Genomic DNA, 26517 nt, shown 5'->3' with positions numbered 1-26517 from the left:
CCCACTTATAAATGGCAACAATTAAACTGATCTTTTCCCTTGTCTGACATTCAAAGGAGGTGGTGAGTGTCAAACCAAGGCAAAGAAGTCATTTAACGTCTGCTTTTCATTTTCAGAGAATTGTTCCTTCTCAATCAACAATCAGCCAAATATATATTGATATCCTCTGGGGTCCTAAAAAGAACATTGAACTTGAAGTCAAAACACTGGGGCTCAAATTTAGAATTTGCTACTTAATGGCTGTATGACATTGATTGAGAACACTTTGAGCATCTGTTTCTCATCTCTATAGGTGGCATAATAATTGCTACCTCACAAGATTATTCTTCAGATAAAAAATAGGATTTATGAAAATATCTAGTACTGTTCCTAGTGCATATTTGATTTAGGGCCTCATGTAAGACCCTAGGTACATAAAGGGTTAAAGGAGACATACAAAAGAAATGTATCGACTTTGCAAGTCAATTGCCACAATTTTGAATACTGAGGCAATTTGTATTTAATATCCACAGGGTTCAAGGATACAAGCTCACCTCTAGGGGATTAAAGCTCTGGGATGAGTGTGGAAAAAACTCACGGCTCTGGGTTTGTTCCAGGGTAAGCCTCAGGATATATTAAATTCAACTAGATTAAGGACACTACTAAGATAAAAGGCAGAATCAGAGCCATATTCAATTTGTAGGGCAAGTATACCAATAGTTGCTCCATGATACCAAAAGGATTTTCATTCCAGTCACCATATCCTTCCCTTCACTATCTCTTCTTTCTTACTCTGTTTCTCTCTTCCTCTTTAGTATTTGAATCAGGGCTATCCTGGAGCTAGAACAGAGAGACTGGATATTCTCAGAAGTGAAGAGTCCTGTGGTCACAGTACTATTTTCCAGTGCTAAGATCTCTTCCCTTATTCCTCTGCTAGGCCTTCTGGAGTTACAAAATCACACTTTAGTTTCCCTTTATGTGACCCAGTCCTTAAATTAGAATTTAAATGGCTAGAGTAGAGGATCAGATGGATTTGAAAATTTGGACCTTGATGCACACAAGAATTGTATAAGGGCCCAAATATTAAAGAATAGCTTTTTTTGTATGTGATAAAACATGATTCTGAGCTACAGACCATATTCTTCACAAAATTTTGATAGCAAAGGAACTCCTACTAAATTTACCTTTCCCTTATGGATCAACATTATTGAAATAGCAGAAAAAGTGTAGATAATTTTTCTTTCTTTTTTATGTTTTTGAGACAAGGTCTGGCTCTACTGCCCAGGCTGGATGGAGTACAATGGTGTGATCTCAGCTCACTGTAACCTCTGCCTCCCAGGCTCAAGCCATGCTACCACCTCAGCCTCCGGAGTAGCTGGGACTACAGACATGCACAACCATACCCAGCTAATAATATTTGTTTTTTTTTTTTTGGAGACAGGGTTTTGCCATGTTGCCCAGGCTGGTCTCGAATTCGTGAGCTCAAGTGATCCACCCACCTCAGCCTCCCAATGTGCTGAGATTATAGGCTAAATTTAGATAACTTTTCTAAAGGTACTGAGCCATTTAGAAACTCATGACTGAGGAATAACAACATCGAACAATGATGGCAACAACAAAAATCTGCTTTACTGAACCCAAGAAATTCTTCTTAAAAATACATTTTTCATTTGTCTCATGGCAAGCATTTATTGAGTACTTAAACTATGTAGGGCCTTAGTCGTTACAACTTCTGGTCTTCATTAATTTTTTTAATCATTCTAGTTCTTCCGTTTTCCTCCTTTCTTTACTTTTATTTCTCTGTTTCATTATCATATTCTTTTTTTGAGAGTCCTATCATAGATCAGTGATGAAGCAGGCATCACTTATGCCTGCTTCATAAATTAATTCAGATATGTTTCAAACACATTAACTCACTACTTTTTCTGCTTCTTTTTACACACCTGTGCCCATAACCCTTTTTTTCTAGAAAATGTCAAGATAACACAGATGTTAGAATTAAGCAAAAAGAAATGACCATTCCCTGTATACCAATATGGGTATAAAAGTTTAAAATGTTAACCTACAAGAATCATTGGACATTAAAATTAAACATAACTTCAGAGATCATTTAATCTAGCCATGCTTAGGAACCCTTGAGGTTTCAAAGTGTTAAAGGTGGTAATGACATCAGTTAGAATTTCCATTTGAAGTCACTAAACAAGTTTTGGGGTATCATGGAGTAATTTGTAGCAGACCAATATTCTATCAAAGACAATTAGAAAAACCAGAGACAAACATTTTAAAAAATAAAAAGGCTGCTTGGAAGCATCAGAGAGTTGCTGAGGCATCCAGGACTTGAGGATACAAGATCTGGAAGAGAAAGGGAGCTCACTGAGATGAATACAAAATTCCACATACCATATATTTTTGGTGTTGAAAGAGAGGCAAAGAAGCTAAGAGAACTTCTGGCAAACTCACAGAGCTGGATAAACAAAAACGAGTTTGATGATGCCAGGGGAGCAAGAGTGCAGAGAAAAGAGAGGAAGAGAAAACAGCCTATTGGCATAGGCCAATGCTAAGCTATAGAGGGCAAAGGGCAGAAAGCCAAGCAGAAAATGGCTAAAAAATAGAGTTATCTGAAGACTCCTAATGCTGACAAGATAAAAATTGGAGTTCAGGTTCCACCTAGAAGGAGACTTGCTAAAATGCTCTATGCTCCCAGTTGGGACACATAAAGGGATACCTATAACAGTCAGTACAAGCAAAATGTAGACTGAACCTTCGTAAAACTACATTGCTGCAAAACTGCATTGCTGCTGCAGAACTACAAAGTTCCTGAATGTATTGAGGTGATGATCCCCTTTACACTAGATGCCTGCCAGAAAATAGAATGAATCTCTCCAGAAGAGAATATCCAGGGCCACTACAATTTTTCATGTCTAATGGCTGGGATTCAGTAAAAAGCTGTCAGACTTACCACGAACAGAGATATGAGAAAAGCAGACAATAGAAACAGTACTACAGGTGAGTGAAATCAGAAATAGACTTTAAAATAGAGAATAAAATACAGAATTTCACCACACAATTGAAATATTTAAAAAATAAATTCTAGGTCGGAAAAAAAAAATAGTTAAAACTAAGAATATAGCAGAGAGATTTAAGAACAGATTGGATAGAGGATGAGTAAACTGGAACACTGGTGAGTACAAAATGTCTAGACAGAAGCAAAATCTAGACTGAAGCGGAAAGCAAAACAACATATGTGTGTATACAGTCCTAGTGGAAGATGGAGAATGGGGGAAAAAGACAATTTGAAGATATAATAACTGCAAATTTTCTAAACCGATGAAAGACATCAAGTCATAGGTTCAAGAGGAATCTTAAACCCTACACAGGAAAAACACAAAGAAAACCATGCCAAGGCACATTAGAGTAAAACTGCCAAAAACTGAAGATGAAGAGAACATTCTGGGCAACATAGTGAGACCACATCTCTAAAATAATAAAAATTTTAAATAGACAAATAAGAAAGATACATCATCTTCCAAGAAGCTGCAACAAGACTGACACCTGACTTCATTTTTTAAAATGAGAGAAACCAGAAGACAATGGACTATATCTTTGAATGCTAAAAGAAAATAATTGGAAGATGGCCAAATAGGAACAGCTCCAGTCTACAGCTCCCAGGATGAGCGACGCAGAAGAAGGGTGATTTCTGCATTTCCATCTGAGGTACCGGGTTCATCTCACTAGGGAGTGCCAGACAGTGGGTGCAGGACAGTGGGTGCAGCACACCGTGCGCGAGCCGAAGCAGGGCGAGGCATTGCCTCACTCGGGAAGCGCAGGGGGTCAGGGAGTTCCCTTTCCAGGTCAAGGAAAGGGGTGACAGACGGCACCTGGAAAATCAGGTCACTCCCACCCGAATACTGTGCTTTTTCAACGGGCTTAGGAAACGGCGCACCAGGAGAGTATATCCCGCACCTGGCTCGGAGGGTCCTACGCCCACGGAGTCTCGCTGATTGCTAGCACAGCAGTCTGAGATAAAACTGCAAGGCGGAAATGAGGCTGGGGGAGGGGCGCCCGCCATTGCCCAGGCTCGCTTAGGTAAACAAAGCAGCTGGGAATCTCGAACTGGGTGGAGCCCACCACAGCTCAAGGAGGCCTGCCTGCCTCTGTAGGCTCCACCTCTGGGGGCAGGGCACAGACAAACAAAAAGACAGCAGTAACCTCTGCAGACTTAAATGTCCTGTCTGACAGGTTTGAAGAGAGCAGTGGTTCTCCCAGCACACAGCTGGAGATCTGAGAATGGGCAGACTGCCTCCTCAAGTGGGTCCCTGACCCCTGACCCCCGAGCAACCTAAGTAGGAGGCACCCCCCAGTAGGTGCAGACTGACACCTCACACGGCCGGGTACTCCTCTGAGACAAAACTTCCAGAGGAACAATCAGACAGCAGCATTTGCGGTTCATGAAAATCCGCGGTTCTGCAGACACCACTGCTGATACCCAGGCAAACAGGGTCTGGAGTGGACCTCTAGCAAACTCCAACAGACCTGCAGCTGACGGTCCTGTCTGTTATAGGAAAACTAACAAACAGAAAGGACATCCACACCAAAAACCCATCTGTACATCACCATCATCAAAGACCAAAAGTAGATAAAACCACAAAGATGGGGAAAAAACAGAGCAGAAAAACTGGAAACTCTAAAAAGCAGAGCGCCTCTCCTCTTCCAAAGGAACGCGGTTCCTCACCAGCAACGGAACAAAGCTGGACGGAGAATGACTTTGACGAGTTGAGAGAAGAAGGCTTCAGATGATCAAACTACTCCGAGCTACAGGAGGAAATTCAAACCAAAGGCAAAGAAGTTGAAAACTTTGAAAAAACTTTAGATGAATGTGTAACTAGAATAACCAACACAGAGAAGTGCTTAAAGGAGCTGATGGAGCTGAAAGCCGAGGCTCGAGAACTACGTGAAGAATGCAAAAGCCTCAGGAGCCGATGCGATCAACTGGAAGAAAGTGATGGAAGATGAAATGAATGAAATGAAGCGAGAAGGGAAGTTTAGAGAAAAAAGAATAAAAAGAATAAAAAAGAATAAAAAGAAACAAACAAAGCCTCCAAGAAATATGGGACTATGTGAAAAGACCAAATCTGCGTCCGATTGGTGTACCTGAAAGTGACGGGGAGAATGAAACCAAGTTGGAAAACACTCTGCAGGATATTATCCAGGAGAACTTCCCCAATCTAGCAAGGCAGGCCAACATTCAGATTCAGGAAATACAGAGAACACCACAAAGATACTCTTTGAGAAGAGCAACTCCAAGTCACATAATTGTCAGATTCACCAAAGTTGAAATGAAGGAAAAAATGTTAAGGGCAGCAAGAGAGAAAGGTCAGGTTACCCACAAAGGGAAGCCCATCAGACTAACTGCGGATCTCTCGGCAGAAACTCTACAAGCCAGAAGAGAGTGGGGGCCAATATTCAACATTTTTAAAGAAAAGAATTTTCAACCAAGAATTTCATATCCAGCCACACTAAGCTTCATAAGTGAAGGAGAAATAAAATCCTTTACAGACAAGCAAATGCTAAGAGATTTTGTCACCACCAGGCCTGCCCTAAAAGAGCTCCGGAAGGAAGCACTAAACATGGAAAGGAACAACCGGTACCAGCCGCTGCAAAATCATGCCAAAATATAAAGACCATCGAGACTAGGAAGAAACTGCATCAACTAACGAGCAAAATAACCAGCTAACATCATAATGACAGGATCAAATCCACACGTAACAATATTAATTTTAAATGTAAATGGACTAAATGCTCCCAATTAAAAGACACAGACTGGCAAATTGGATAAAGAGTCAAGACCCATCAGTGTGCTGTATTCAGGAAACCCATCTCACGTGCAGAGACACGAATAGGCTCAAAATGAAAGGATGGAGGAAGATCTACCAAGCAAATGGAAAACAAAAAAAGGCAGGGGTTGCAATCCTAGTCTCTGATAAAACAGAGTTTAAACCAACAAAGATCAAAAGAGACAAAGAAGGCCATTACAGAATGGCAAAGGGATCAATTCAACAAGAAGAGCTAACTATCCTAAATATATATGCACCCAATACAGGAGCACCCAGATTCATAAAGCAAGTCCTGAGTGACCTACAAAGAGACTTACACTCCCACACAATAATAATGGGAGACTTTAACACCCCACTGTCAACATTAGACAGATCAACGAGACAGAAAGTTAACAAGGATACCCAGGAATTAAACTCAGCTCTGCACCAAGCGGACCTAATAGACATCTACAGAACTCTCCACCCCAAATCAACAGAATATACATTCTTTTCAGCACCACACCACACCTATTCCAAAATTTACCACATAGTTGGAAGTAAAGCTCTCCTCAGCAAATGTAAAAGAACAGAAATTATAACAAACTGTCTCTCAGACCACAGTGCAGTCAAACTAGAACTCAGGATTAAGAAACTCACTCAAAACCGCTCAACTAAATGGAAACTGAACAACCTGCTCCTGAATGACTACTGGGTACATAACGAAATGAAGGCAGAAATAAAGATGTTCTTTGAAACCAACGAGAACAAAGGCAGAACATACCAGAATCTCTGGGACACATTCAAAGCAGTGTGTTGAGGGAAATTTATAGCACTAAATGCCCACAAGAGAAAGCAGGAAAGATTCAAAATGGACACCCTAACATCACAATTAAAAGAACTAGAAAAGCAAGAGCAAACACATTCAAAAGCTAGCAGAAGGCAAGAAATAACTAAAATCAGAGCAGAACTGAAGGAAATAGAGACACAAAAAACCCTTCAAAAAATTAATGAATCCAGGAGCTGGTTTTTTGAAAGGATCAACAAAATTGATAGACCGCTAGCAAGACTAATAAAGAAAAAAAGAGAGAAGAATCAAATAGACGCAATAAAAAATGATAAAGGGGATATCACCACCGATCCCACAGAAATACAAACTACCATCAGAGAATACTACAAACACCTCTACGCAAATAAACTAGAAAATCTAGAAGAAATGGATAAATTCCTCGACACATACACTCTCCCAAGACTAAACCAGGAAGAAGTTGAATCTCTGAATAGAACAATAACAGGATCTGAAATTGTGGCAATAATCAATAGCTTACCAACCAAAAAGAGTCCAGGACCAGATGGATTCACAGCCGAATTCTACCAGAGGTACAAGGAGGAACTGGTACCATTCCTTCTGAAACTATTCCAATCAATAGAAAAAGAGGGAATCCTCCCTAACTCATTTTATGAGGCCAGCATCATCCTGATACCAAAGCCAGGCAGAGACACAACCAAAAAGAGAATTTTAGACCAATATCCTTGATGAACATTGATGCAAAAATCCTCAATAAAATACTGGCATACGGAATCCAGCAGCACATCAAAAAGCTTATCCACCATGATCAAGTGGGCTTCATCCCTGGGATGCAAGCCTGGTTCAACATACGCAAATCAATAAATATAATCCAGCATATAAACAGAACCAAAGACAAAAACCACATGATTATCTCAATAGATGCAGAAAAGGCCTTTGACAAAATTCAACAACACTTCATGCTAAAAACTCTCAATAAATTAGGTATTGATGGGATGTATCTCAAAATAATAAGAGCTATCTATGACAAACCCACAGCCAATATCATACTGAATGGGCAAAAACTGGAAGCATTCCCTTTGAAAACTGGCACAAGACAGGGATGCCCTCTCTCACCACTCCTATTCAACATAGTGTTGGAAGTTCTGGCCAGGGCAATCAGGCAGGAGAAGGAAATAAAGGGTATTCAATTAGGAAAAGAGGAAGTCAAATTGTCCCTGTTTGCAGATGACATGATTGTATATCTAGAAAACCCCATCGTCTCAGCCCAAAATCTCCTTAAGCTGATAGGCAACTTCAGCAAAGTCTCAGGATACAAAATCAATGTACAAAAATCACAAGCATTTTTATACACCAATAACAGACAAACAGAGAGCCAAATCATGAGTGAACTCCCATTCACAATTGCTTCAAAGAGAATAAAATACTTAGGAATCCAACTTACAAGGGACGTGAAGGACTTCTTCAAGGAGAACTACAAACCACTGCTCAATGAAATAAAAGAGGATATAAACAAATGGAAGAACATTCCATGCTCATGGGTAGGAAGAATCAACATCGTGAAAATGGCCATACTGCCCAAGGTAATTTATAGATTCATTGCCAGCCCCATCAAGCTACCAATGACTTTCTTCACAGAATTGGAAAAAACTACTTTAAAGTTCATATGGAACCAAAAAAGAGCCCGCATTGCCAAGTCAATCCTAAGCCAAAAGAACAAAGCTGGAGGCATCACACTACCTGACTTCAAACTATACTACAAGGCTACAGTAACCAAAACAGCATGGTACTGGTACCAAAACAGAGATATAGATCAATGGAACAGAATAGAGCCCTCAGAAATAACGCCGCATATCTACAACTATCTGATCTTTGACAAACCTGAGAAAAACAAGCAACGGGGAAAGGATTGCCTATTTAATAAATGGTGCTGGGAAAACTGGCTAGCCATATGTAGAAAGCTGAAACTGGATCCCTTCCTTACACCTTATACAAAAATCAATTCAAGATGGATTAAAGACTTAAACGTTAGACCTAAAAACCATAAAAACCCTAGAAGAAAACCTAGGCATTACCATTCAGGACATAGGCATGGGCAAGGACTTCATGTCTAAAACACCAAAAGCAATGGCAACAAAAGCCAAAATTGACAAATGGGATCTCATTAAACTAAAGAGCTTCTGCACAGCAAAAGAAACTACCATCAGAGTGAACAGGCAACCTACAAAGTGGGAGAAAATTTTCGCAACCTACTCATCTGACAAGGGGCTAATATCCAGAATCTACAATGAACTCAAATTTTCAAGAAAAAAACAAACAACCCCATCAAAAAGTGGGCGAAGGACATGAACAGACACTTCTCAAAAGAAGACATTTATGCAGCCAAAAGACACATGAAAAAATGCTCAGCATCACTGGCCATCAGAGAAATGCAAATCAAAACCGCAATGAGATACCATCTCACACCAGTTAGAATGGCGATCATTAAAAAGTCAGGAGACAACAGGTGCTGGAGAGGATGTGGAGAAATAGGAACACTTTTACACTGTTGGTGGGACTGTAAACTAGTTCAACCATTGTGGAAGTCAGTGTGGTGATTCCTCAGGGATCTAGAACTAGAAATACCATTTGACCCAGCCATCCCATTACTGGGTATATACCCAAAGGACTATAAATCATGCTGCTATAAAGACACATGCACACGTATGTTTATTGCGGCACTATTCAAAGTAGCAAAGACTTGGAACCAACCCAAATGTCCAACAACGATAGACTGGATTAAGAAAATGTGGCACATATACACCATGGAATACTATGCAGCCATAAAAAATGATGAGTTCATGTCCTTTGTAGGGACATGGATGAAATTGGAAATCATCATTCTCAGTAAGCTATTGCAAGGACAAAAAACCAAACACTGCATGTTCTCACTCATAGATGGGAATTGAACAATGAGAACACATGGACACAGGAAGGGGAACATCACACTCTGGAGACTGTTGTGGGGTAGGGGGAGGGGGAGGGATAGCATTAGGAGATATACCTAATGCTAAGTGACGAGTTAATGGGTGCAGCACACCAGCATGGCACATGTATACATATGTAACTAACCTGCACATTGTGCACATGTACCCTAATACTTAAAGTATAATAATAAAAAAAGAAAGAAAATAATTGGCAACTTAGAATTCAATACCCAAGGAAAATGTTCTTCAATAATGAAGCCCTCCTCACCCCCTGCCAACAAAAAGACTTTTCCAGGCAAACAAAACCTGAGATAATTCAACATCTGTAGGCCTACACTAAAATAAATATTTTTTATTTATGAAAAGCAACAAAAGGGTAAATAGATGGATACATGTAAATAAATATTGTCTATACTAAAAATAATACTAATGATCTTTGGGATTTAAAATATGAAGTCAAAATGCACAATAGCAGCAATAAAAATGTAGGAATGGAATACATTGAATTAAAGTAGTCTAAAGTTGAAGATTTTCTGGGATTTGTTACAATTATATTAGACTAATAAGAATGATTGTTGTAGAGTTCAGGATAACCAGTAAAAGGATAAAAGATAGTATAATTAACAGGCTAATAGAAAATAAAAGTAGAGCAATCAAATATAATTACTGTTTTAAAAGACAGGAAAGGAGGAAAAAGTTAAAAAAAAAAAGAAAGGGAGAAACAGAAGTAGAAAACAGAAAGTATAAGAGTATATTTAAATACCAGTGTATCCGTAATTAATGTAAATGCAAATTAACTAAATACTCCAATTAAAAAGCAGACCTTATTAGAACAAAGAAGCACTCTCCACGCTGCTCATTAGAGCATACCTTAAAAATAACAATCTTGAAAAATTGAAAAGAAAATGATGGAAAAATACATATCATGCAAATACTAGCCAAAATGAAAGCTGGCATGACTATACTAACATCAGACAAAGTAGACCCTTGGGCAAGAAGCATTAAAAAAGGAATATCATAATGTTAAAAGAGTTGATCTGCGCAGAAGATGCAACAATCCTAGTAACATAGCATTAATATATGTTAAGAAAAAATGGCAGGACTAACAGGAGAAATAAACTCATAATCATAATTTGAGAGTTGCATACCTCTCTTGATAACTGACAAAACAATTAGAACAAACTAAAAAATCATTAGAGATATAGAAAACTTGCCTATCATGATTAACAAACTTGATTTAATTGATGTCTATAGAACACTACACCCAATAACTGCAGAAAACATCTTTTAAAGGACACATAAGACATTTACCAAAATATACCATATGCTAAGCCAAAAGGTTGAACAATCTTCAAACGACTAGGAATAATTCCATTATGTTTTCTAACCACAGTAAAATCAAGCTAGAAATCAATACAAAAAGACAGCTGTAGGGACTTCGGTTTTCAGATCTGTATGAGAGGAGCTTGGAAGTCACCACTCCATTCTAACAAGTAAAAGCTGAACAAACTGAAAAATCAACAATTCCTAGATTTGTAAAAGAAGCAAGAGCACAGGGTAAACTGCTGCCTCTCAAATTGGAAGGACAGATAGATAAAGAGAGTCACAACATACTGGAAGCAGAAACCTCTATGGGAACCAGTGCTGCAGTAGGAAAACATGAACTATAGTTGAGGAATTGCTGAAGGCTAGGATTGGACAAGTCTAGAGTTAAAAGTTCCAGGAGAACCCAGCCATGGAGGAGTGGGTGGAGGGGCATGATTTTGTGAGTTTTAACTCTAGGAGGTTGGCCAGATTCTCACAGTAAATATCAAAAAAAAAATTCTTCTGAGTCTCAGCAGGGGGAGGGGTAAAGGAACCATTCCTCTGTATTTCTTAACAAGGTCTGCCCCAGGAGAAACTAGTTAACCAAACCCTAACCTAATCCCTAACCTACTGTGATTTTATCAAAGCCTAACTGACCTGGGGGAGGGGAAATAACCCAATTATAGCCAGCTATAATACTCCATGTGGAAGAAATATTGTGAACAACTTTTTGCCCACAAATTTGATAACCTAGATTAAATGGATCAATTGCGTAAAAAACACAGTCTGACAAAACTCACACAAGAAGAAGTGGTCAATCTGAAAAAGCATATAAATATTATAGAAATTGAACCAACAATTATAACCTCCTAAAACAGAAAGCCCCAAGTACAGATGGGTTCACTGGTGAATTATACCAAATATTTAAGGACAAAATTATAGGAATTATTTACAAAATCTTTCAAAACACAGAAGTAGAAGGATACTTCCTAATTTGTTTTATGAGGCCAGCATTACCCTAATATCAAGTCTTGCCAAAGATATTACGAGAAAACTACAGATCAATATCACTCATAAACATAGATGCAAACATCCTCAACAAAATATTAGCAAATCAAATCCAACAATGTATAAAAGAATTGTATACCATAACTAAGTGGGATTTATCCCAGGTATGCAAGGTTGGACTAACATTTGAAAATAAATCAATGTAATCCATTATATCGATGGGCTAAGAAAGAAAAATTACACAAACATATCAACAGATACAGAAAAAGTATTTGACAAAATCCAACACTATTCACGATAAAAACACCCTCAACACAGTAGGAAAAGTTTATCAATTTGATAAAGAACATCTACAAAAAACCTACAGCTAACATCATACTAAATGATGAGAAACTATAAGCTTTCCTACTAAGATCAAGATCAAGAACAAACTTTCCTACTAAGATCAAAACCACTCCTTTTCAACATATTATTGGAAGTCCTAGCTAATGCAATAAGACAAAAAAGGAAATAAAACGCATACTAATTGAAAGAGAAGAAAGAAAACTGTCTTTTTTTCTTTTGTAGAAGACATGATTTTCTATAGAAAATCCAAAAGAACTGACAAAATTTCCTGGGACTAATAAGTGATTACAGCAAGGTTGCAGGATACAAGGTTAATATACAAAAATTATTCACTTTCCTATATACCACCAATGAACAAGTGGAATTTGCAATTAAAAGCAAAATGTCATTTATATAAGCACCCCCAGAATGAAATGCTTAGGTATAAATCTAACAAAATATGTCATCAAGATCTACATGAGAAAAACTATGAAACTCTGATAAAAAAATCAAAGAATAACAAATAAATGAGTTTTTCATATTCATGGATAGGAAGACAATATTGTCAAGGTATCAGTTCTTTCCGACTTGATCTATAGATTCAATGCAATCCCAATATAAACCCCAGTAAATTTTTCTATGGATGTTGATAAACTGATTCTAAAGTTTATATGAAGAGGCAATATACCCAGAATAGCCAACACAATATCAAAGAAGAACAAAGTCAGACTTTGTTCACTATCAGACTTCAAGACTTACTATAAAGCTATAGTAATCAAGGCAGTGTGGTATTGGTGAATGACTAGGCAAATAGATCAAAGCAACAAAACAGAAAGCACGGAAACAGACCCACATAAATATAGTCAGAAAAATATATTAAAAAAAGATAGACCCCTGACAAGCAAAGGCAAAACAATGGAACAAAGATGTTCTTTTCGACAAATGTGCTGGAACAACTGTACAACCACATGAACGAAAGAAAAGAATCTAGACACAAACTCACAGCTTTCAAAAAAATAAACTACAAATGCATCACAGAAATAAATGTAAAATACAAAACTATAAAGCTCATAGAAGATAACATAAGAGAAAATCTAGATAACCTTGGAATTAGCAATGACTTCTTTTTAGATATGACTCTAAAGGCACAATCCATGAAATAAAATATTTATAAGCTGGACTTCATTAAAATTAAAAATTTCTGCTCTGTAAAAGACACTCAAAAGAATACAAAGATAAGCCACAGACTGGGAGAAAATATTTGCAAAAGACACATCTGATAAGGGACTATTATCCAAAAGATACAAAGAACTCTTAAAGTGCACAATAAAAAAACAAACAATCCAATTAAAAAATGGAGCAAAGATCTTAACAGATACCTCACTGAAGAAGATATCACGGCATCAAATAAGCATATTAAAAAGACGATCCACATCATATGTCCTCAGGGAAATGCAAATTAAAACAATAAGGAGATACCACTATACACCTACTAGAATGGCCAAAATCCAGGACACTGCTAAACACCAAATGCTGGTGAGAATGTAGAACAACAGGAACTCTCACTTATTGTTGGTGAAAATGCAAAATGGTATAGTCACTTTGGAAGACAAATAGTTTGGTGGTTTCTTACAAAACTAAACATACTCTCACCATATGATCCAGCAATTATACTCCCTGATATTTTCCCAAAGGAATTGAAAACTTATATTCACACAAAAATCTGCACATGAATGTTTATAGCAACTACAGTCATAATTGCTAAAACTTGGAAGCAATCAAGATATCCTTCAGTAGGTGAATGGATAAATGAATGTGGTAAATCCAGACAATGAAATATTATTCAGCACATTAAGAAGAAATGGGCCATTAAGCCATGAAAAATTACGGAGGAAATTTAAATGCATATTACTAAGTTAAAGAAGCCAGTCTAATAAAGGTTACATACTACATGATTCCAACTACATGACATCTTGGAAAAGGCACAATGAGGGGGACAATAAAAAGATTAGTGGCTGCCAGGGGTTGGGGGAACAAGGGAATGAAGAGGTGGAGTACAGAGGATTTTAGGGCATCAAAAATACTACGTATGATACTATAATGATGGATACTTGTCATTAGATATTTGTCCAAATCAATAGAATATACAACATCAAGAGTGAGCCCTCATGCAAATTACCAATTTTGGGTGATAATGATATGTCAGTGTATGTTTATCACATGTAACATACCACTCTGGGGGGAATATGAATAATGAGGGAGGCTATGCATGTAGAAGGGGCAAGAAGGACCTAGGACATCTCTGTATATTCCTCTTAATTTTGTGGTAAAATTAAAATTGCTGTAAAAATATGAAGTCCTTTTTAAAAAAAGATACCTAGCAAATTCAAAAACAGAAAAGAGTACCCTACTAAATTACTCATGTTTCAAGAAGAAATTAAAACGGAAATTAGAAAATATTTTGCGTTGAAGGCTAAAAAGAAAAACATATCAAGATCAGTGGGGTAAAGCTAAAAATGTGTCTCAGGAAAATGTATTGCTTTAAATGCACACATTAAAAAATAAAGACTGAAAAAGAAGAATTATGGATCTAGGTATGCATCTCAAGAAGTTAAAGAATAGCAAACTACTATTGCTGCTGCTGCTACTGCTAATAGAAAAAAAATCAGAAATAGAATATAAATGTAGGCCGAGCGTGGTGGTCAAGCCTGTAATCCCAGCACTTTGGGAGGCCGAGGTGGGCAGATCATGAGGTCAGGAGATTGAGACCATCCTGGCTAACACGATGAAACCCCGTCTCTACTAAAAATACAAAAAAAATTAGCCGGGCGTGGTGTCAGGCACCTGTAGTCCCAGCTACTTGGGAGGCTGAGGCAGGAGAATGGCGTGAACCCGGGAGGTGGAGTTTGCAGTGAGCAGAGATGGCGCCACTACACTCCAGCCTGGCCAACAGAGTGAGACTTCATCTCAAAATAAATAAATAAATAAATAAAATAAAATAAAATAAAGTAAAAAAATAAAGAATATAAATCCAAAGTGGAATCAACAAAGGCAAAGAAATGCTTCTTTGAAAAGACTTGTAAAAATGATAAACCTCCATCAATAATGTGAAGAAAAAAGAAAGAAGGCACAAATAACCAATAGTAGGAATGAAAAAGGGCATATAACTGCAGATCCTACAGATATTAAAAATATAACGAGAGAATATTATGAATGACTTTATGCCAACAGATTTGGAAATTTAGATGAAACAGGCAAATTCCTAGAAAACACAATTTACCAAAACTGATATAAGAATAAACAGAAGATCTGACTATTCACTTATGTATTAATTAAGTCCATAATTAATAAACTTCCCATAAAGAAATTTCCTGGTCCATATAATTTTACTGGTGAATCTTTATAACACTGAAGAAAGAAGTAAAGCCAATCTTACATAAATTCTTCCTCAGAAATAAAATTAAGGAATACTTCCAATTTATTTTTATTAGACTTGTATAACTTTGATTCTAAAACCTGAAAAGGCTATTTTATGCAAGGAAATCCAATAGAAAATTTGGCAAAGGACATGAAATGGTACTTCAAAAATAAGGTATCAAAATGGCCAATTAACATATGAAAGGTTGCTCAACATCATTAGTATTAGGGAAATAGAAAATAAACTTACAATGAGATACCATACACATTCACTAAGATGGCTAAAAATAAAATACCAATATAATACCATGTGTTTTGGGGATATGGAAGAACTTGAGTTATCTTTGCTCTTGGTATAAACTGATTACAATCACTTTGAAAAACTATTATTAGCTACATACATAGATTCCATGACATACATAGACTCTATGACCCGCAACTGCAATCCTAGGTATATACCCAACAGAAATGAGTACACTAAAAGATATATACAAGACTGTTCACAGCAGCACTATTTGTAAAAAGAAAAAAAAGAAAAAACGACAAAAAAACTCAATCTGTAACAACCCAAATGTCCATCAACAATCAAATAGAGATCAATATAACAAAGTATGTCATAGTCATATAATATAATACTTTACAGCAATGAGAAAGAATAAACTGCTTCATACAACAGTTTGGATGACTCATCAATATAATGTTTAATGAAAGAAGCTAGACACATAAGAGTAAATACTATATAATCCCACTAGATACTACGTAATCCCACTCATATAAAGTATAAAACTGGCCAACTAATCAATCTGATAGAAATTATCTATCTATCTATCTATCTATCTATCTATATATAGATAGATAGATAGATAGATAGATAGATAAACTCATTCCGTGCCACCAAAATGGTACACATGAATGTCCTGGATGATGCTTCTAACAGCATCAACAATGCTGAAGAGAGGCAAATGCCACGTTCTTATTAGGCTGTGCTCCAAAGTCATTGTCCAGTTTCTAACTGTGTTGCTGAAGCATGGTTACATTGGTGAATTTAAAATCATTGAAAATCACAGAGCTGGGAAAATTATTGTGAACCTCACAAGCAGGCTAAACAAGTGTGGAGTTATCAGCCCCAGATTTGCTGTGCAACTCAAAGATCTAGAAAAATGGCAGAATAATAATCCCGCCAGTTTAGTTTCATTGTATTGACAACCTCAGCTGGTATCACGGACCATGAAGAAGCAAGATGAAAACACACAGGAGGGGAAATCCTGGGATTCTTTTTCTAGAGATGCAATACATATTTACAAATAAAATGGCTCATGGGCCAAAAAAAAAGAGAAATATACATATTAATTACTTCTGGCTGTGAGGCATTGGAACTGGAAGCAGGAACAAGGGGCCTTTGAGGGATGTCGGTAATATTCTCTATTTTGATCAGAGTTTCATGAGTATATTCACTTTGTGAAAATGCATGAAGCCATATAATTATGATTTATAGATCTTTCTGTTCTATAATAAAATGTTTACTTCAAAATGTCAATAAATAGAATATTTACTTTCCCTCTTTAAATATATACTGCTGGAGATCCTCTAAGTGAATACAGATTAAGTCATGAGTAGCAGCCAGTGGATCAGAAAGCTGTACTCATGATCCAGTCACTGGGTTGGTATTCCACTCAGCTGAAAACAGCTGCATGCTGTGAGTGTGTGTCTGTGTGTGTATGTGTGTGTGTATTTTTTAACTATTATAAAATTTGAAAATGTTCTCATTTTTGCTCATTGTGATGGTTAATTTTATGTATCAACTTTACTGAGCCACAGAATGCCCAGATATTTTGTCAAACATTATTCTGGGTGTCTCTGTGAGGGTATTTCTAGATGAGATTCACACCTGAATTGGTAGACTGAGTAAAGAAGATTGCCAGCCAGGTACAGTGGCTCATGCCTGTAGTACCTATAGTCCCTGAGGCTGAGGTGGGAGGGCCCAGAAGATCGAGCCTGCAGTGAGCTATGATCACACCATTGCACTTCAGCCTGGGTAACAAAGTGAGACCTCATCTCTAAAGAAAAGGTAGATTGTGCTCTCTAATGTGGATGGGCCTCACCTAATCAGTTGAAGGCCTGAAAAAAACCAAAAAGTTGACTTTTCTGTGAGAAATTCCTCCTGCTTGACTACCTCTGAGCTGAGACATCAGTTTTTATTTGCCTTTGGACTCGAACCAAACCATTCACTTTTCCTGGGTCTCAAGCCTGCTGGCATTTGGACTAGAACTACACCATTGGCTCTCCTGGTTCTCAGGTCTTTGAACTTGAACTGTAATTACATTAGTGGCTCTGCTGGGTCTCCAGCCTGCCAACTGCATATCTTGGAACTTGTCAGCCTCCATTATCATGTGAGCCAATTCCTTGTTAATCTGTATGTGTGTGTGTATACAAATTTATATAGATATATATTACACATCTTTTATAGACTCTTGGTTCTGTTCCTCCAGAGAACCATGACTAATACACTCACATATTACCTACATTTTGTCCATAATAGATGATGTTGAAGGCAGAAAACATAAAGAAAAGTAAAACATAAAAATAAATGAAGACCACAAGAATAATTACAATTTTTCAAATAAGTCTCGAAGATGATCTTCAACAAAATTTGTCATTACGCTTACTGATCAGAATCCTTATAATATACATAAAAATATACTTAGTCTTTTAAAAACTGATACTTAACATAAAATGTTTGTATTCATATGACTTTTTATTTACTGGGATTTAACATTATTCATATTGAGACTATTATTTTTAGAGAAATACTTGTACTTACTAGCATGAAATACTTTTATTTTATTTAGAAACCAAACTTGAAAACTATAAAAAAAAGTTTTTAATAGTCACGATTAAAAACTTCAGACAACAGGTTATATAAGTTGATTGATTTGGATCTGTATTTGGATGTATATTTGATTTCCAAACAATTCAATAAAACATTACAGTTAGAATATCCAAAAATTATGTTTTCTCATATAATTAGCTTAAAAATCTATTTTATATGGGAAAAGATGAAATGTATTTAATTGAAATGTATGAATATTATATTGAAATCAAATATGCAATCTTTAATAATATGAAAAATCTGAATTTTTCTTTAGTTTGCTTCTTTATCATATATCATTAAAGAATGACATTATCTTTTAAGTTCCAGAGAGGACTGATAATGAGATTACAATTACTGTAAATTCCATAGCTCATAAATGTTTGAAAATGTTAATTTAGTATAATTTCTATCCCCAGCTTTTATAGACAAAGAAACTGAGGCTAGAGCAGTTAGACAATTTGACCAAGGATATATTTTTAGTTTGTGGCAGAGTCAGAGTAAACGTGCAAGTTTCTTGACTGTTGATCCAGTGCTCTCTGCAGCAGCACAAGATATCTGTCTTTTCTGCACGATGAGTCATTTTCTTAGCTCCACAACTGATTTTTCACATGCACAAAAGAACCTGGTCAACTATAGCTATTAAAAGGTTGCCATGTCTGACTGAGAAATTCACAAATATAAGGGATCTTTACATTCTCCTCCACCTTCAATAAATTTGGCTTTCATCAGTTAATGTCTGAAAACATCTTTGGATAACTTTCAGTAGAAAAACAATACATCAGGAATCTCAGTGGCTGAGAAGGGAGAGCTTTTCCAGCTTTCATAAACAAAACTTCAGTGACAGCCTCTTTTAGGTTTTGGATGTAATTTTCCTAACTGATGTTTTCACTGTGGTGTCCCTTGGTTGTTTTCCACTCATTAGCTAATTTTGAGGGAAACCATATTTATGTTGATGCCACATCAGTGTGAAAAACTGATCAAATAAAGTAGAACTCTGCAGTCTCTCACTGAGAAAAGCTGGAATCAAGTCACAATTCACATGTGAATGAGGTAAAGACAAGGTACATCTACAAGAATACTATTGTCCTGCTTCTGGTTTAAATGATTAGTAGCTAATGACACAGGCTCAAGGAACTTCCCACTGAAATATTCATAAAAATTTAAAGAAAAAGTTAAAACGCATAACAGTGCAAAACTCTAAAATGGATGGTTAACCTATTGCCAGGATTGAAAAGGATTTTCACACTAACAAGAATGGAACAGATTTGAGAATCACAATCAAAGGTTAATACACAACAGACTCACCAGTTTTCTCCATTCTTACCCCTGGCTCAGTAACCAGGCTCTGTAACAGTGTTTTCTAACCTTGGGCAATTTTCTGAAAACACAGATTCCTTGGCTCAATTTCTAGAGATCCTGATTCCATAGGTATCCGATGGTGGTGACAGTGGTGGCAGGAGGATTCAGAAGTAAGAGTGTGTGTGTGTGTGTGTGTGTTTGTGTGTATACCTTAAAAACTCCATTAAGTGAATCTGAAGATCTACCAGGTTTCATAACTACTGGTCTATATCAATCCATAAAATTGAGTAGCTGTCCCTCTGTTGCATAGTTCCTGCTTTTTTAAAATATAATTTTCTGTTCTGAAATAGGCTCACAAGTAGTTGCAGAAGTAGCACAGAGTGTCTGTATATCCTTCAGGGAGGTTCCCCTGATGATAATACCTCATATAATCACAGGACATTGCCAAAAACCAGTTAACTGATGGTTGGTACAGTGCTAGGAATTCAGATACAGACCTTGTTTGATTTCACCTGTTTTTACGTGCACCCTTTGTGTGTGTGTGTGTGTGTGTGTGTGTGTGTTGAATATGATTCTATAAAAGTTTATCACATGTGTTGGTCCATGTAACCATCACAATAATCAGAATATGCAGAACTGTTTCATCACCATAAAGAAACTCCTTTGTTTTACTTACTACTAGTCACAACTTCTTCCTTCTGCAACCCTAACCTCTGGCAACCACTGATGTGTTCTCCATCATTACAGTTTTGTCACTTACAGAATGTTATATAAATGGAATCATATAATATAAAACCCTTTGAAATTCACTTTTTTCCCACTCAGCACAATGCTCTTGAGAGCCATCCAAGTTTTTATCAATAGCTTAATATTTTTTATTGCTGAGTAGTATTCTATTGTATAGATGGGCCACAGTTTGTTTATCCTTTCATGCACCGAAGTACGTTTGGATTGTTTTCAGTATTTGGCCATTATGAATAAAGCTGCTTTGAACACTCATGGACAAGTTTTAGTGCAAACATGTTTTCATTTCTCTAGGAAAAAATGCCAGAAGTGGAATTGCTGATTTGCATGGTTTGTAAACATATTTAATTTTATAAGAAACTGCCAATCTATTTTCCAGAGTGATAGTACCGTTTTATGTCCCCACCAGCATTGTATAAATGAGAGACTTGCTTGCTCTGCATCCTCACCAGCAGTTGGCTTATTAATTGCTGTTCATTGAGGCACACAGAGCTGGATATCCTAAATGAGTCCTAGGGACTCATTTCAGTCCCTACCTAGTGCTTATGTTTTTATAATATAGTAGAAGAATATACTATAGAATATAGTAGAAGAATGGAGACACAACATGGGCACAGATTGGAGGACCCAAGGAAGAAGATATGTTGGGGGTAACAGCTTTTCCATTTATCCTACTGGTTAATACAGAGAAAGGGACAATGAGGGCAGGCTTATGATAAACAGTAAACCATTAATGTTTCATTAGATGAATAATTGTTAAAAATGAGATAATTCCTAAGTAGACAGGAATTGCATATATCAATGTGCTCTTTAACTATGGATCTGGGATGGGCCATCCACACTCAAAAATAGGGCTAATAGGTATCTGGTTTTTAAAAGTGAAAGTCTGGTTTTGGAACTTTTGGCCTAGAAATAAACACATGCTATGGTGTGACTTATGGGCCAACATTAGAGGCTTGTAATAAGTAATACAGTCCTAACTCCTTACTTGGATATAAGAGCATTAATTTTCTTTTCTGATATTTCTGGGGACACTATATGGCAAACATACCCAAGTAAACAAGACCATAGTGAATCATACATCTGTTGAAATACACAATGTATTTGAATATTTCCTTTTATGATGACTAATCAGGAAAAAAAAAGCTATGGAAAAAGGCTCTAGGATTACAGTAAGAGACCATCAAGTTCCAGAGGAAAAGAATATTTCTGGAAAGACTTAAGACAGAAACCAGAGGAAAATAAAAAGTAAAAACTGCATTGCATTTTCAATAGGATGTAAGGAAGAAGTCCACAATAAAAGTAGTCATGATAAGGGAGACAGTGGAACCAGTGAAAAAAAAAACAATAGTAGAATTTCAATAAACATTAAAGTTAGTAATAATCACAACTTCAGTAACTTGAACAACAGATATAAAGTACAAGTCTAAATGGCTTTCATAAGAATTCGGAGATAAAAAACACAATGATAAACAGAAAGAAAAGATGGTTTGTATGGGGAGGCCTAAGAATTTAATGAACAATTATGTATTGTTTACCCTCCAAAGTTAATATTTATTATAATCATTCTACTCTCCTGTCCTCAAATTGATTTTTTACAACAGGAGCAGACCACCAAGAATCTAATACAATTGATAAGCTCTATAATTTTGACCAATGAAGCTCTAATTTCAAGGCATTCAGAATCAGGAAATGCCCAGCTAATTTTTGTTTTCCTTTTTGTAGAGACAGGGTCTCATTATGGGTTGCCCACGCTGCGTTTTATTTTTCTTTTAACATTTCAGTCACTTTTTGATATTAAAGTCTTTGCTTTTTTATTTTAAGCCAGTCTGAGCCTTTTAGTAGGGACACAATCTATTTACATTTATTATCATAATGAGGATTCTTGGTCTTGTTTTCTATGGTTTTATGCTTTGTTGTTTCCTTTGCTTTCTTTCATTTGCTACATAGATATTTTCTTTGATTTTGTCTTTGCTAATAATGTAGAATATATACAAATAATCTCAATTCAATTTTTTAAATATGAGCAATTAGTTTCAAGAATAAAAGACAATCTATTCCACACTTCTTCTCATTTCCCAATCTGATTGAGATAATTAGGGATTTCAGACCTTGTTCCTTATTTTTAAGTATTTAAAAATATTTACATTAAGTATCTTAAATGTTTTTAAACATTAAAAATATGTCTCTCAAAAATTACTCTGGCTGGGTGGGGTGGCTCACGCCTGTGATCCCAGCACTTTGGGAGGCTGAGGCTGGTGGATCACGTGGTCAGGAGATCGAGACCGTCCTGGCCAACATGGCGAATCCCCGTCTCTACTAAAAATATAAAAATTAGCTGGGCATGGTGGCGTGCACCTGTAATCCCAGCTTCTCGGGAGGCTGAGGCAGGAGAGTCGCTTGAACCTGGGAGGTGGAGGTTTCAGTGAGCCGAGATCGCGCCACTGCACTCCAGCCTGGCAATAGAGCAAGACTCCATCTCAAAAAAAAAAAAAAAAAAAAAAAAATTACCCAGACCCCAAGATGTTTTAAAAAATTTTAATGCTATCTACCAGTACTTCTATACAACTACATCCTTTTCTCTTAAACTATATACATATATTTCTAATGCCTAAAAACATGGACAAGTTGATTATGGAGACTTTTCTCCTTTAAAAGTTTTATAAGAGTTTTCACTTTCTTGCATGTAATGCTGTAGGAGCAGGGAGTGGTAAACTTTTCCTGTAAAGGGCCAGAGAGTGACTGTTTTAGGCTTTGCATGCCACACTTTCTTTTTCTGTTGCAAGTACTGAACAGGTAAGTTAAAATTGTCCCTTAAGTTTAATGAGTGTTTCTATGAGTAGATGCTGAGCTGTTGTCTATGGTCAAGGAACACCACAGTTAGTGTTTACTAAGACAGTAAGAAGTGGAACAAGGCTTAAAGAACTACTTCCTGAATGTCAGGAACTGCATGCTGTATGATTGAAGGTTTGCAAGCACAGAAAAGGTGACTCTGCTGAGTTCTTGAAGCATCTGTCTACCTAAAGGCTGACCATTAGACTATATCACATTTTAAACTTCTTTCTAATTTATTTATTTTATAACAGATTAGATTATTGTACATAAAATTAAGAAGAGAAAAACAGACTTAAAATATGTATTTTTTTCAGAATGTAGAAAAAGAGATCATACAAAAGAGGAAGTTAAACATTTTGTAAGGAGCGTTTCCGGTAAGTACTAATTCATAATTTCTCTGTAAAATAAATACAAGGACATCCCCTTAAAGATGAAGAATTCAAGGACTAGAGTGGCTATGGATTTGTCCAAGGATACCCAGTGAGTGTTATAACAGAATCCTGAACATGTATGTCTCAATTTTGAATAATATTAAATAATAATATATTAAAATAAATTTGTTCCTGAATAAATTAGCATATAATCCTGAAGTGCTGAATATAGAATAATATTTCTTCATTCTGGCAGTTTCTAATATAAAACAGTAAGTTTCTAATGTGATATAGTATGACCTCGCTGAAATAGTACCTTGATATGTTTGGGGGAGAAGAAACGTGGGTCTTTCAGACTTTTCCAGAGAAAAAGCCTTCGAGTTGCCAAAAACCAGACAGTCAAATTTCCTTGGATTTCTAATGACAATGCCACTGTCCTCTTCATAGCACACATAAACAGAGAAGAAGGGAGGTTCTAAAGAACTCCATAAATATTTAGATAAAGATAATTCATTATTTATTGAGAGACTCTTATATATATAGCATACATTTAGATGGAGAGTAGAGCAGATAGATGAGGATGTCATAATTCCATGATTATTTTTCTTTCTATTTTGCCTGCTCCTAAAAAGTGTTCCAAGTGTTTCACAATAAAAAGTATGTATACATAATACACTGAAAATGGAAATAGAGTAGACGTGATCATAACTAATTCTCTAGGTATATAAGGAAGATGACTGTCAAGGAGGACAGAAGAGTAAAACACATCTCAAGAGACTAAAAATAACTAGGTGTAATAGGATGAAATTAAGCAAAGGAAAATGCAAGATAAACACAATGGTTTTCTGTTTTTTTCCTCAGTTTCTAATCATGGACGAAATTCCCCAAGGAAGATTAGTTACAGTCATGTGAAAAGAAGACTTATTTCTTCGGTGCTATTCTGCAGAGGCTAAACCTGCAAAAGGAAGGAGAACAAGGAATGTAATTTTCTAAGTGAGATTTTCCACCTTTACATTTATTTCCACCTTTACACTTATTTTGAAAAAGTAAGTAATACGTGAACATATTCTTAAAGGTTGAAAGAATGCAATCAAATAGAAGTGGAAATTCTCCCTTTCTTCCCTCCTGAAACCCTATTCCTTCAAGATGAAAAGATAATTTAGCTGTTAACAAATATAGATATATAGGTAAATATAAATGTTTAGGCAAAGGTGGGATTTTACATTTTAAATTTCGTATGTCTTGGAAATCTTTGTTACTTTTATTTGAGGTTCAGGGGTACATGTGAAGGTTTATTATATAGGTAAACTTGTGTCACAGGAGTTTGCAGTATGGATTGTTTCGTCACTCAGGTACTAAGCCCAAAACTCAATAGTTGTTTTTTTCCTGTTCCTCTCCCTCCTCACACCTTCCACCCCCAAGTAGGCCCCAGTGTCTTTTCTTCCCCTCTTTGTGTCTGTGTGTTCCCATCATTTAGCTCCCACTTATATATGAGAACATGTGGTACGTGGTTTTCTGTTCCTGTGTTCTCCTTCAGTTCTGCTCTGATCTTAGTTATTTCTTGCCTTCTGCTAGCTTTTGAATGTGTTTGCTCTTGCTTCTCTAGTTCTTTTCATTGTGATGTTAGGGTGTCAATTTTAGATCTTTCCTGCTTTCTCTTGTGGGCATTTAGTGCTATAAATTTCCCTCTACACACTGCTTTAGCTGTGTCCCAGAGATAATGGTACATTGTGTCTTTAAATGAACTTATTTATTTCTGCCTTAACTTTGTTATTTACCCAGTAGTCATTCAGGAGCAGGTTGGTTAGTTTCCATGTAGTTGTGCAGTTTTGAGTGACTGTTTTAATCCTGAGTTCTAATTTGATTGCACTGTGGTCTGAGAGACTGTTTATGATTTCCATTCTTTTGCATTTGCTGAGGAGTGTTTATTTCCAATTATGTGGTCAACTTAAGAATAAGTGCAATGTGGTGCTGAGAAGAATGTATATTCTGTTGATTTGGGGTGGAGAGTTCTGTAGATGTCTACTAGGTCTGCTTGGTCCAGAGCTGAGTTCAAGTCCTGAATATCCTTGTTAATTTTCTGTCTCATTGATCTGTCTAATACTGACAGTGGAGTGTTAAAGTCTCCCACTATTATTGTGCGGGAGTCTAAGTCTCTGTAGGTATCTAAGAACTTGCTTTATGAATCTGGGTGCTCCTATAGTGGGTGCATATATATTTAGGATAGTTAGCTCTTCTTGTTGCATTGATCCTTTACCATTATGTAATGCCCTTCTTGGTCTCTTTTGATCTTTGTTGGTTTAAAGTCTGTTTTATCAGAGACTAGGATTGCAAGCCCTGCTTTTTTTTTTTAACTTTCCATTTTCTTGGTAAATACTCCTCCATCCCTTTATTTTGAGCTTATGTGTGTCTTTGCACATGAGATGGATCTCCTGAAAACAGCACACTGATGGGTCTTGACTTTTTATCCAATTTGCCAGTCTGTGTCTTTTAATTGGGGCATTTAGCCCATTTACATTTAAGGTTAATATTGTTATGTGTGAATTTGATCCTGTCATTATGATGCCAGCTGGTTATTTTGCCTGTTAGGTGATGCAGTTTCTTCACAGTGTCAATGGTCTTTATAATTTGGTATGTTTTTGCAGTGGCTGGTACCGGTTGTTCCTTTCCACATTTAGTGCTTCCTTCAGGAGCTCTTGTAAGGCAGGCCTGGTGGTGACAAAATCTCTCAGCATTTGCTTGTCTGTAAAGGATTTTATTTCTCCTTCACTTATGAAGC

At 36.6% G+C, this 26517-nt stretch overlaps 1 protein-coding gene and 1 pseudogene across 4 annotated transcripts in view; one reads left to right on the top strand and one right to left on the bottom strand.

Moving 5' to 3' along the window:
• Positions 1-26517, bottom strand: part of EXOC6B (exocyst complex component 6B) — a 661647-nt gene that overhangs the window by 99657 nt on the left and 535473 nt on the right. Inside the window, exon 21 of one of the 4 annotated variants that reach the window (XM_063649356.1) lies at positions 24549-24693. The exons of the other annotated variants lie outside the window; for them this stretch is intronic. Coding sequence (XP_063505426.1) covers positions 24688-24693 — 6 coding nt within the window. The 3' untranslated portion in view covers positions 24549-24687. Of the gene's footprint in view, positions 1-24548; positions 24694-26517 lie in introns of those variants that run through there. 4 annotated transcript variants of the gene reach the window in all.
• On the top strand, positions 16517-16900 carry LOC129026376 (small ribosomal subunit protein uS8-like; annotated as a pseudogene).

The sequence above is a fragment of the Pongo pygmaeus genome, chromosome 12, assembly GCF_028885625.2.
Source record: "Pongo pygmaeus isolate AG05252 chromosome 12, NHGRI_mPonPyg2-v2.0_pri, whole genome shotgun sequence".
In the NCBI taxonomy this organism is placed as follows: Eukaryota; Metazoa; Chordata; class Mammalia; order Primates; family Hominidae; genus Pongo; species Pongo pygmaeus.
Note: the sequence above shows the minus strand (reverse complement) of the source record. Positions and strands in the feature narration are given on the sequence as shown.